The 12570-nt window shown below is 61.2% G+C and overlaps 2 protein-coding genes across 2 annotated transcripts in view; both read right to left on the bottom strand.

Annotated features, from left to right (window-relative positions):
* Nucleotides 1-201: 201 nt before the first annotated feature.
* GDPD2 (glycerophosphodiester phosphodiesterase domain containing 2) lies at nucleotides 202-11623 on the bottom strand. The gene is made up of 16 exons (XM_030474684.2): nucleotides 11497-11623; nucleotides 8643-8785; nucleotides 7515-7618; nucleotides 7348-7441; nucleotides 7056-7115; nucleotides 6659-6757; nucleotides 6225-6318; nucleotides 5643-5788; nucleotides 5107-5189; nucleotides 4427-4577; nucleotides 3709-3924; nucleotides 2766-2917; nucleotides 2279-2426; nucleotides 1995-2077; nucleotides 1517-1545; nucleotides 202-1234 (listed from the first exon to the last, which is right to left on the bottom strand). The coding sequence occupies exons 2-16, from the start codon at nucleotides 8754-8756 to the stop codon at nucleotides 1182-1184; spliced, it is 1626 nt and encodes a 541-aa protein (XP_030330544.1). The 5' UTR covers nucleotides 8757-8785; nucleotides 11497-11623; the 3' UTR covers nucleotides 202-1181.
* LOC115603068 (skin secretory protein xP2-like) overlaps nucleotides 11457-12570 on the bottom strand; it is a 34022-nt gene continuing 32908 nt past the window's right edge. The window contains exon 3 of the mRNA XM_030474611.1: nucleotides 11457-11699. Within this exon, the coding sequence (XP_030330471.1) occupies nucleotides 11457-11699 (243 nt within the window). The remainder of the gene's footprint in view (nucleotides 11700-12570) is intronic.

Raw genomic sequence — 12570 nt, 5'->3', positions numbered from 1 at the left:
TCCGCACCCGCCGCGGCTCCGCCCGGCTGCTCCGAGTCTCTGCTCGGCCTCCCGGCCCCGGCAGCCGCCAGGGCCCGGCCCGGTTCCCCCGGCTGTCACTAGGTGGCACGGACGTGCCGCGGATCGCCGCCTGCGCCCGGTGCCGGTGCGCAGCCAGGCGGGTAGCGGGGTGCAGGGGTAGTTATCGCCCGAGTCACCCCGCAGGCGCTGGCTGGCACTTGGCCGGTTTATTGACATAAATACAAACAAGTAAAACTGACCCGACCCCCTTCCCAAGCTCCAGGCCCTGCTTCAGTCCTGAGCCCCACCACTCCCCTCCCTGCCCATCCCCGCAGCCTTGGGGTAGCAGGACCGTGACTGTGGTCCCCCCAGCCCCAGCCCCTGCTCAGCCCCAGCCCCTGCTCCCTTCCCCACACAGCAACAGGCACCAAGTGCTACATGGGATGCCAGCACCCTGGTGTGCAAGCATGAAGCCAACAGCAGGGGCAAAACTTGTGTGCAGCACAAGGGTGTGCAGGGCTCAGCTCCCCTCCAGCTAGTGAAAAACTACCCCCAACCCCCCCGTCCCATTCCTCAAGCCAAGGGCAGGGCAGCCCCCAGGAGCAGCACTTCAAACAAGGTTTCCTATTGCTGGCTGCAGAGTTAGAATCATGGAATGGTTTGTGTTGGAAGGACCCTCACAGCTCAGCTATCCTGCAATGAGCAGGGACATCTTCAACTAGACCAGGCTGCTCAGAACCACATCGAGCCTGGCCATGAATGCTCCAGGGATGGTGCATCCACCACCTCTCTGCAGAGCTGCTGATGACAGGCAGAGGCTGCCCTTCCCCTGCACCAAATAGTGACTCAGACCCCCAAACCCCCACCAGTCTCCAAAGGCCAGTGCAGAAGTCTCAGCCCCAGCACCGCTGGATGAGTGCTCAGCCCCCAGGCACAAGCCAGCCCCAGGAACCCTCTGCAAAGACTCCAGTTCTCACTGCCTGTGGGAACTGGGAACCCACTTCCAGGCCTTTTCAGCTGAGGGCAGCTGTGCACCACGAAAGGAGCCAGGAAGACTACAGGGGATGGGAGCCTCAGGAAGGAGCCTGCGAAGGAAAGGAGCCTCGAATTGGCCTGAGGGATGCTCCCCACCGCAGCGGTGCAGGGCTCTGGCTGCCCCCCACTGTAGGAGCCCTGCGGGATCACTCCTGCATCAAGCTGTTGATCTTTGTGAGCAGCACGTCTGTCTCGGACTCTGGGGAGACAGAGAAAACAAACTGTCATCGTAGGCACCATCCCGCAGTCACGGGCAGAGCAGCCTGAAAAGCAAGTTTGAGGAGTCTCAGGGAATGTGGGATTCCCCAGTGCTGTTCCAGAGGGCTGTTTGCTAAGGGCACGACTCCCTGGGCTGGGATTCCCTTCCCTCCCCGGGCCATCCCGAACCACTGTGTCACGTTCAGCTGGAGAACGCCGCCTGCCCGGGAGGCAGAGCCTGGCTGCGAGGGAGGGAGGGCAGCTCGCATTCCTGCGCACTCACCCGCTGGCCGCCTTCTCTGCGAGCATTTCCTAGGAGATGGAATAGGATCGATGTTAGCACGTCAGGCTGGCCTTCCCGCCCATCCTCCAAGCTCCCAGATGCAGACTGTGGGGCCCCCCAGGACAAAAGAGTTCCATGAGGATCTGCTCTCCGTGTCTGCAGCACTGGTAAACGAGCAGGGACAAGGTCTCCCAGTCTCCTCCCACCAAGCCCTGGGGTGCAGAGCGTTCACTAAGCGTGAACTAAGGCATCCAGTGGCTTGAGGAAGGGTCAGGTCAGAGTTTTAGCTGCAGCCTGGTGGTAAAAGCTGCCTCCACATACTGCTGTCTCACTTAGCCAGACAGAGGAGGGCCCCCCAGGATCTCAGTTCAGAGAGGGGTGGCAGCAGCTACAACCATGTTTGAGTGTGTAGCACCCAGCTGGGGCACAGTACAGCCCCCCCCAACAGACCTGCCCACTGGAAAGGGATCCAACGTACTTGAGCAAGAAGAAGGCCCAGAGGATGGCGAGGAAGGAAGCGCAGTCCACAACAACCCAGATCATGAGATATGTGCTGCTGGGCTGCAAGGAAACAAGTCAAGCCATGAACCCCAGCCAGGGGTGGTGTGCCAGCAGTCCCCTCTGCAGGGTCACACGCTCCGTGCCAGCACAGCACTGAGCAAAAGCCATCCTCCAGGCAGCTGGCTGCCCAGGGCTGGGGCAGAAAAGGGACCCACATGCACCTGGGGCACAGGGCTGTGGGGCATGGTGAAGGTCACTTACAAGCAGCCAGATCGGGCGTTTCATCTCCTTCAGCACCTGGCAGGCATTGGTGGTGACAGAGCTGACCCCAGAGCACCACAGCACTGAGAAGAGCCAGGGCTGGTTCACTACGTACAGGTTGACAGAGATGTTGTCCTGGTGGTACTGCCTGCATAGGCATAGCTGTGGTCAGAGCAGCAGACAGCAAGGTGCCTGCACACTCAGTGTACAGCCAGAGAGGACTGTATATCTGGGATGTGATCCAGCATTTGCAGCCACATGGAACAACTGCCTGGAGAGCCAGACCCAGGGTGGATTTGCTGGCAAGGCAGAAGACTGCAGCCAGCTCCATCCCCTGCACCAGCCCTGCCTGATAAAGCATGCTTGTCACAAGGCTGCAGCACACACTCCCAGCACTTGGCCTGAGCTGGCCCTCACATCTGCCAGCCCCTAGGACAGAGCTGGGATTGTGCCCAGGCCCCACAGCTCCTGGGCACAGAGCTCTCACCTGATCTCCTCAAAGCTCATGTCCTGGTAGGGCAGATTGACATGCAGCAGTGGCTCCTTCTCATCCTGGAGTCTCTTCCGTCCGTAAACTTGCTGAATGTCTGGGGCTTGCTGTTTGACCTGTTCCCTGAACCCATCCGGCAGCCAGAGGACCTAGGCAAGAGCCAGAGAGCACATGCAGAGGAGAGGTGCTCCAGAGAGCTGGTCCAGGCACACATGGTCTGCTCAGACAGCTGCTCCCTGCCTCTGTCTCCATGCTCAGCTCCTCCATGAGGATCTCAGCCAGGACAGTCTCCAAAGAGCTTGCCTCAGCCAAGACCCCACTGAGGGGAGGAAGCAGTTCCAGCCTAAGAAAGCTGCAGCAGTTATGTCCTTTCTAGGCCCTTGAATGGATCAAGCAGCACATCCTTTTGGCCCCAACTCTGCAGCAAGGGTACATCTTGGATCAACACTACATCACCAGTCTTTGCTGTGTTCCTTCCAGCTCTCCATTCTCAAAAAGCCAAGAAGGGAAAGCACCATTTGGGTGCTAATTCATCCCCGCAGGGCAGCATGTGTCCTGTGCTGCAGAGGTTGGATGAAGTGCAAAGGCAATACAGGAGGTTGCTGCAGGAGTCCAAGAGCTGCAGGGAGAGGTGTGGCCCAATGTGGTGAGTGGAAGCCTGAGCATTGTTTTCCTGCCCCTGCCGGCACTCTTGCTCCCCTCCTTAGACTGAGTCACTGTTTACACACCAGGGTGGCCAGTGCTGGGGAACCGGGGTATTTGGAGATGTCTGAAGCTGTAGGCATTAACCCTCTAATTATTGGCAACTTCTCCCAGCTAGAAAACCCCATGGCTGGCCAGGGCTCCCCAGCAGGGATCACAGATGGGGACGTGGGTATGGGGTGGCAGGGATGTTCAGTGACAGCAGGGCCTGGCGGCGGTGGGGCTGTGGCCAGCTCACCTGCTGCAGTGGGATGCCCGACTGTAAGATCACTTCCAGGGTGGCATTGACGAAGCTCTGGTAGTCACTGTGGTTCTCGGGGCGGAGGTCGAACATGATGGAGAGGTTGCTCTGCTTGGCTGCCTCTAGCGCCTCCTTCAGGGACGGGATCCTCTGTTTAGTTGCTCGGTAGCGATCGCCCACAGAGAGACTCTGCACGGTGGGAAACGGCCTCCGCTGCAAGGGCGACAGTCAGTCACCAAGGGCAGCCCCACCGTAAGCTTTCACCTCCCAGGCTGGTGCCCATCCCAGGCTCTCAGTTTCCCACACTGGCCTGTCCACCTGCTCTCCAGTGCACACAGGGATGCTTCCCCTGCACATCCATGGGGCACCTCTACCCTTTTCCCCACTAACAGCACGGTTCAAGCAGCTCAGCAGTTGGTTAGTCACCTTCTGGGGAGAGCTTTGCCACAGCTGCCTCCAAGCCCGGGCAGGCTGTGCAGCGCGGAGCGAACATGAGACATCTCCCCTCAAACCAGCCTCCTCTGTGACTCAGCTGAGCAGTCAGAACAAACCCCAGCTTGGGGCAGAACCACACCCAGCAGATTCGTGCAGGCATGGAAGCGCCTCTGCACCCTGTCCAGGTGTCTGCCAGGACCAGCGCTCCTGCGGGAACCTCCCCCAGCGCAGGGCTCATGCTTCACCCACGCCTGACCAGCCACCCCAGGAGCATCCTGACCTCCAGGAACCAGCTGCCCGCATCCAGCTGCTGCAGGTCTGTCCAGTTGAAGGCGGTGCTGTTCAGGGCAGCCCTCTCAGGGAACACATCCTGCACGTTGGTGGTCCTGGTGAGTTCCTCGTCATGCATGAGGAATGGGACCCCGTCAGCACTGGCAAAGGAGCAAAGAGGGAAGCTCTGTGCTGCAAGCTGTTTGTCTCCTATCCCTGCCCTGGCATTTCTGCCCCCTCCCAAGCTACCCTGCTATGGTAACCCCAACCCTTATGCCTGCTTGTGGTCCTCTACACAAAAACGTGAGTGTCTGGAAGGTACAGAGCACCTAGAGACCAAGCCAGGAACCAAGTAATGCCTTGCTCACCGCAACAGCTGTCCCCATAACAGGATTACATAAGATGAACTAGTCATGGTCTGTTTTCCAAGCAGTACCTCCCTACTAATGCCCTGGAAGGCAACCTGCATGGGAAGGACAGAAACCCAGGACCTCTCCCAGATCATTGGGACATCAAGTTGGAGCCAGTCCCATAGTGGGAAGGTGGGAATGGCAGAGCCCTTTGAACAGGGCTGCTCCAGATGCAGGCTGTACCAGTCCTCCAGGCGTATTCTGGAACGCCCCATGTGGGAGGTGACATCCCAGGATACGCAGGCCCCTTCCTCCCTTTGAGTCCCTGCTGCCTCTTTACCTCACCATGATGTCTGTCTCAAAGACTTGCACGTTGCAGTCCACTGCCTTCTGCAGTGACATGAGGGTGTTTTCGGGGGCCAGCTGGAAAAGGAATGGTAGGAATGGTGTTAGCGCAGAGGGCAGGGGCAGGAAGGGGAAGGATGCAGGCACTCACCCTGCCTGGCTGCATCCAGCAGCTTGCCTGGGCTCTAGGGCCGCCACAGCGAGACACGGGGGATGGAAAAGGCTGGGTGCAGACAGCCAGAGCCTGCCTAGTCCCTGCTTCGCAGCCCACACCACACAGCCAGGCTTTCTGCTGAGGGCTGCCGGCTCCTGGTCTAGCAGCACTCAACAAACAGCTCGGCCCTCCTCAGCCCGTGCTCACACGTCTCCAGCTCTGTGCTGTCCTGGCTGGTGTGAGGACCCCAGCACTCATCCAGGCCTGCAGCAGCAAGGGTCTGACGCTGGTGCCCCCCGGCCAGGCACAGCCTGGCTTTCACTGGCCCCATCCGCCCTGACCCCTGTGCCAGGGTGCTGCCCGTGCTGGTCACTCACCATGGGTGCTCCTCGGTGGCCAACCAGGGCTGGCTTGGGGGGCAGCTGGTTCTCCTCCATGATGCAAGGGGAGGTGATCCCCAGGGGAGCCAGGTACAGCACGATCATCACCATGCAATACAGAATCAGCAGAAACACCTTGAGACCTGCAGGCAGAGACAGAGAAGATAGAGGGGTGAGGCGCAGAGGAAGTGTTTCGCAGGCTGTTAGGAATAAGCCAAAGCTGCTTCACCTGGCATTAACTTATGATGCCCCTAGGTCAGGCATTGCATCCCCAGCCTCAGGAGCACTGCAGATTTATTCCTGGCCCACTACATGTCCTTGCACTCCAGCCCAGCACTTCTGTACATTTTGGAACGCCATCCATAGCCTTCCTTCAGCGAGGGCTGAAACTGCCCCCAAGGCTGAGCAGGAGAAGCAGCAGCCAGAAGTAGGCGTTACTACCAGGCTGAGAGCTGGGGACCTGTTCCCACTGCTCCTATGCTCTCTGTGCACCACTGTGCCACCAGTGCCACTCAGCTGGGTGACAGGAAGCAGGGCACCAGCTGAGGTGGGAGATGGAAACCTTGGAGGGGGCATTACCTGTCTTGCGGGTACGGTAGATGAAGCTGGCCAGAGGCCAGGCAAGGAGCGTCATTCCCCCCACAATTCCAATGTGCAGGAAGGGACCTGTTGCCTGGAGAGGCAAAAGCAGGGTGTCAGCCAGCAGCAGCCCAGCCAGGGATCTGCCACTGCTGAAAGAGCCACAGTGCCAGGGAGGGGATGGGCTCCTGGGGGGGGAATCTGAACAGAGTCCCCACCCTGGTTCAGCCACCATTCGTCATCCTGACTGCAGAGCTCCAGGCAGGACTGCAAGAGCAGGAGCAGCACCCTGCCTTGCCAGGCAGCAGAATCAAGGGCAGGGAGTTAACCCCCATGGCACAGAGCCATGCTGGGGGCTCCAGTCACCACCCTTCAGCTATTCCCCACAGGCTGGGTACTGCGGGGGAGCCCCTGGTATCGGGAAGTGCACTCACCTGCAGGGAGGTACGTGCACTTCTCCACTCCTCCGCCCACTTTATTCCCAGTCCTGTGAAGGCTGCAGCCACCACCAGGGCAGTGAGGATCAGCAGGGTCTGTGGGGCAGGGCATAGGGCAGTTACAGGAGCACGTAGTATCCTGCAGGCCAGCTCCCAGCTGAGCCCCTGCAAGTCCCAAGACCCCACTTCCCCCATACGGGGAGCTCTGTACCCCATGCTCTGAGCAAGGGGAATATTCTCATCTGAACTACACGGCTGGGGTACTAAGCCCAGGCCAGGGGGGACACACAGCCACCCTTTAGTGACACAGCAGCCACGTGCAGCCCCACAGGCTGGTCACAGCTTCCCAAGGTGCAAGGGCAGCCACCAGCTCCCTGCATCCCCTGTCTCTCACCTTGTGCAGCCAGTGTAGCTTCAAGGGCTGGCCACAGAGCTGCAAGCACAGAGCAAGGACCTGAGAGAAGAACAAGGAGCTGTCAGGGCTGGGCTGTACCCCACACCTCAGCCCTCTAAGGGCACAGGACTCGGCCACAGGAGCTCTGGCCCCCAACGCAGGCAGAGGCTGTGGCCAAGGTCAGGCTGACCCAGCTCCAGCTCTGGATGCTTTGGGCTCCACCGTGGCAGCCAGCCCGTGCTCAGCCCAGCTCCATACCCCCACCAGTCCCAGTGCCACCAGTGGGGCTCACCAGCAGCACGGCAGAGTAGGTGATCAGCACAGCCGTGGCTGTGAGCAGGACCAGGGACCAGTCCAGCCACAACTTCCTCTGCTTGAAGATGAACCTGTCAGCAAAGGGGACAGTCAGAGCGGCAGGGGTGGCATGGGGAGCAGGGCTGGACACAGGATCCTACTCACTCATTGAAGTTGTGGAAATCATTGAGGATGATGATGGCGAAGTACAGCCACACCAGTGTGAAGAGGAAGACGCAGAAGAGGAAAAGGAACCAGCTGCAGTCGCACTGAAAGCCAGAGATGACACCTATGCACACACCTCCAGGGCACCTTGCCCCTGGCTACGTTCTGAGAACCCTGCGGAGCACCCCGCCTGCAGCTGGTTGCACAGGGTGGCACGGCAGGCACTGGCCTCATGGGTCCAGGCACTGAGCTGCCCCATGGAGAGGGAACAGAGCTCCCCAGGAGAGCTTTTTTGGCTGCCCCATGTGGCAGCCCCTGGGAGCAGGCTGGGACTTTGGACATGGGAAGGGGCAGAGAGCCAGGCCCTGTTCCCCTCCAGCTGGGTGAGCTGTGGGCTGGGTGGGAGGGATGCTATGGGCTGGGTGAGAAGGGTGCTGTGCCTCAGAGCTGCCAGTGCAGTGGTGAGCCTGCAAACTGCTCCTGTCTGCCCAGCCAAAGCCAGGTCCAGCTTCAGGGTCTCTAGCCTCCAGCCCCGTGTGCTCGGGGAGGTGAGGGGTGCTATGGGTGCTGAGTGGGACACCCAGCAGCCCAGCCCAGCTCACGCATTCCAGGCAAGACAGGACAAGCAGCGGCACAGCCGCTCCCATGGGAGTTGGAGACCTCAGAGAATCCCAGGGCCTCACCCCTCCCCGCTTACAAATTGCCAGGGACACCCCCTTTCAGCACCCCGCACCCAGCCCTGGAGCCCCGGAGCCGTGCCTCCCACGTGCCTCAGCGGGCTCTCGGCACCCCGGGACGTGCCCGCGGGGAGCACTGTGCTCCGGGCACGTGTGAGCCCTGTGGCAGTGCAGGGATGGCGGTGGCTCAGCCTCACCGCTCTGCCCCTCCTGTCACCCAGCACAGCCACCCCATCCCTCACTGCTCCAGGACACAGAGGGTGCCAGGGAGCACCCCAGCTCTCCTGGGGCTCAGCCCTGGGAAGCAGGACCAGTGGCAATGGGTGAGCAGCCCAATGTCTGCGCTGAGCCCCCCCAGCCAGAGCTGTTCCCCACCCAGCCGCCACTCTGATCCTCCCACACAGGGGCTGGCAAGCCCCAGCTCAGCATCGCCACCACCACATGGTATCACCTTGGTGGTTCTCAGGCCCTTCCTCTTCTCCTTCTTGGCAGTGATCCACTGGCAGCTGTAGAGGCAGAGCAGGCACGTGGCGCAGGGCCGGCCGCAGCCGGGAGGGTCTGCCATAGCGCTGGGCTGTCCCAGGCAGAGGTATCCTGCGGGATGCACACAGCGTGTTGGCACAGACCTCCCAACTCACCACCCCTGCCCCATAGGGATGGGGCACTGCAGCACCGCATGGCCAGGTACCCCGCCAAGCGGCTGCCCTGGAGCCATGGGCATAGCGGGGCCACTGGCTGTGTCCCCAGGCAAGGCACAGCGCCAGGGACAGCGGGAGCACAGGGTGCAGGCCCAGCCTGTTCAGCAGGCTCCCTGGGACCCTTTCCTCAACGAGCCTGAGCAAGCCTGGAGCTGGCAAGAGCATGGCCTGATCCCCAGCTGGGGTTCAGTGCTCCACCGGGAGCCAGGGGCACCGGGCAGGCCCAGGGGCCGCAGCCTTGCTGTCCAGCTCGACATAACCTTGCACCCAGGCTCCCCAGGAGCAGCCCAGCTGCAAGGACCACACAGCCCCATGCCACAGCCTGGGGCTCCTGCCCCTAGGGGTATGTGCAACAGCCTGGGAAGTCATAGTATCATGGAATGGTTCATGATGGAAGGGACCTTAAAGCTCATCCAGTTCCAAGCCCCTGCCACGGGCAGGGACACCTTCCACTAGAGCAGGTTGCTCCAAGCCCCTGTGTCCAACCTGGCCTTGAACACTGCCAGGGATGGGGCAGCCACAGCTTCTCCGGGCACCCTGTGCCAGCGCCTCAGCACCCTCACAGGGAAGAGCTTCTGCCTCAGAGCTCATCTCAATCTCCCCTCTGGCAGGTTAAAGCCATTCCCCTTGGCCTGTCCCTACAGGCCCTTGTCCAAAGCCCCTCTCCAGGTTTCTTGTAGCCCCTTTAGGCACTTGAGGACTCTTACAAGGTCTCCCCAGAGCCTTCTCTTCTCCATGCTGAAGACCCAAGTCCCTGTGCTCCTCCCTACTCGCACAGCAACAGGTTTGCAGGGTGCTGGAGGAGCTGCAACCAAGCCAGTGCCAATGGCTGCTGGTCCCAGCACTATGGAAGGGAGGAGGGAGAGTGGCAGTTATAGGCGAAAACCCATTGCTACAGTACAGACACCCACACTGGGTGCTGGGCTACCACTGCGTTCCCCACACATGGGAAAGGGGAGGGGGCCAGGACGCTTTGCTGTGCTCCCCAGGTTCCTGGTGCTCTACTGGAGGAGACAGGGAGCCCCAAACAAGGTCTCTCTTTATCCACCCTGAGAAACCACATGTTTAGTACCACTTGCCCTACTTTGAAGCAGCTGCCCCTCCTCATCCCAACCTCCCCAACAGGCCAGGCACCCCATGCAGCACTATCGCCCCACAGATTAAGCCAGACTCTCATTTCACTGCAACCACTGAGCCAGGTATGGGAGCCAGCTGACCACATCCTCTCAGTGCTGGGGACAAGGGTGTGCCTAGCACAGCCATGTCCCATTCCAACCTGGGAGCTGGAGAGGGGGAGCAGAGCTAGCCCAGGCCCTCCCAGCCCCAGCCAGCTATACCAGAATGGCTCTGTCATGCCCTGCGTACGGCCAAGGTCAGCCTGGTCTCTGCCACAGCAGCCCCCCATGGCAGCACCTAGCTACCAAATACCACTAGTACACTGGTCTCCAGGGCTGGGGTGCAGAGATTCCCCCCAGAACCCACACAGAGCAGCAGCCACTGGGGCACGCACAGCCAGGTACCATCCCGAGAGCTGGACCCCCCTGCCGGGTCGGCTTCTGCAGGCGGGGGGAGGTCTGGCGCTCCAGCAGAAGGTCCAGCCAGCCAAGGTGCAGGGGATGGGGAGCAGCACAGCGGTGCCCACATCTGCTGCCCCCCTTCGTCTTCTAGGGACCAGATCAGCAGCTGTGATCTGCTCAGTGATCCCACCAAAGGAGCCAGCCTTAACGTGAGCACTGGAAGCCCTGGGACTGGCAGTTTCCCCCCCTGATGCCCAGCGGCTCTGGCTGCAGGCTAGTATCCCTGCTGTCACCAGCAGCAGAGGCATTGCTTCCACCTGGGCTCAGCCAGAATCCCCTGGGATTTGCCTTGTCCCCCCCTCAGTGCTCACACAGGCAGAGCAGGGAAACCCTGTCTGGCTTGGCTCCCACAGGGTACAAAGTACAGCAGGAATGGCTGTGGGGACCAGCAGAACTTCAGCATTCAGCTGCTCCAAGAGGCTGTTGCTGCCAGGACTGGAGCTTGACAGAAGGATGGCATGGGACTGGCCACAAGCCTACACCGTGGTGCTGTCTGGAGGGTTCGGAGAGAAAATCCCAACACTAGTCCCCAGTTCAGAGCGGGACTGCAGCAGCAGCACCAGTTACTGCGCAACACCGCTGTACAGGGTGCAGGTCCCAACCAGAGCTAGGCTGAGCACGCAGCAGACCCTGCTCAGCTTCTGCTCTGGATCCAAGGGGAGCTGGGACTCTGTCAGGAGCTCTCCCCAAACAACCCCCCCGGCCCTAGTGTAGGGGGCACAGGGGGCTTGCAAGGGTGACAAACCCATTGCTGCAGTCCCCGACACAGCAGCACGCACTCACAACCCTGCAGGGGTGCTGGCACAGGACAACCAGATGGCCAAGGGCAAGACCCCTTTGCCCTGCGAAGCCGAGCCAGCCCTGGCCAGGTGGCATCGGGCAGGAGTTGATGCCCAGCCCCAGCGTGCCCCGGCCCCACGGGCAGAGCCGCGGGGTCAGAGCACAGCGCCCTCGAAGTGAGCAGCTCAGCCCGGCCCAGACCCCCCCGCCTCACCGCCCGCTCCGCGCAGCCCGCTGCGGGGCAAAGTACCTGCTGCTGCTCCCCGCGACGCTGCGCTCCCGCGGCCGCGGTGCCGGGCGAGGGCCGGGCTCCGCGCTGGGCGGCCCCGCGCTGCTCACACCCGCCTGGGTGTGCTCGGGGCCCGGCACGGGGCCGGTCCCGCCTGCAGCGCCGCGCAGGGGCGGGCCCCGCTCCCGGGACAGCGGGGAAGGGGCCCGGGGGCAGCCCGAGCGCTGGGGAGGGCAGAGGGGAGCGCCAAAGGGAGACTTTCCCCGTCCCCGCAGGGGAGGCTGGGGCAGGCACGTCCCGCACCGCCGCTGGCACTCCCTGGAGGCACAGAGCTAAAAGTGGTTTTGTCTTAAGTGCTTCAGCGCCACCGCCACCGGGCTTTGCTAAAACAGCAGATGAAAGAAGGCTCCAAGGCAGGGGCCTGATGCCACCCCTGCGGATGGACGGGGGACGATGCTCCTCGTCTCCCTGGGGCTCAGCACTGCTGTGTCCCCCCAGGTCTCAACAGAGGCGCAGCCCCTGGTGAGCCAGGGTGCAGGACGGGTGCTCGGACCTTCCCATGTCAGTGACATGCTCCATCATTTTCGCAGTGAGGGTGGTAAAATCCTGGCCCAGGTTGCCCAGGGAGGTGGTGGATGCCCCATCCCTGGAGACATTTCAGGCCAGGCTGGATGTGGTTCTGAGCAACCTGGTCTAGTTGAAGATGTGCCTGCTCATTGCAGGCGGTTGGACTAGCTGAGCTTTGAAGGTCCCTTCCAACACAAACCATTCTGTGATTCTATCATTGCCTGGGATCTCGGGGGACCTCCGTGATCTACCGCTTACAAAGGAGCCAAGAAAGCCGATTGACAGGGAGGTGACAGCACCTGCAGTGACACAGCAACTGCAAGGCTAGGCAGAAGCCTCCGCCCTGGCAGCTAATCCCATTCCACACCAGTAACAACAGCTTTGGCACAAATCATGGAACAAGCTCCATGAAATGTGCTGATCTGCGAGGCCTTGCCAGCGGAGGGTCCTGAGCTCTGCAGGATGGGATGTGTAGTAACACCCATTGCTCCACATGGAAGGAGTAAGCTGAAAGCATTGCACTGGCCA

This window comes from Strigops habroptila, chromosome 9 (genome assembly GCF_004027225.2).
Source record: "Strigops habroptila isolate Jane chromosome 9, bStrHab1.2.pri, whole genome shotgun sequence".
Taxonomy (NCBI): Eukaryota; Metazoa; Chordata; class Aves; order Psittaciformes; family Psittacidae; genus Strigops; species Strigops habroptila.
The sequence above is the reverse complement of the archived record's forward strand: the minus strand, read 5'-3'. Positions and strand labels throughout refer to the sequence as shown.

Excerpts from the sequence above, each read along its gene's own strand:
- GDPD2 (XM_030474684.2), bottom strand. The coding sequence starts at position 8,756 with ATGGCAGACCCTCCCGGCTGCGGCCGGCCCTGCGCCACGTGCCTGCTC. Across the intron at positions 6,758-7,055 it reads AGCTACACTGGCTGCACAAG|ACCCTGCTGATCCTCACTGC; the intron begins GTGAGAGACAGG and ends CCTGCCCCACAG. Across the intron at positions 2,918-3,708 it reads CGGGCATCCCACTGCAGCAG|GTCCTCTGGCTGCCGGATGG; the intron begins GTGAGCTGGCCA and ends GCTCTTGCCTAG.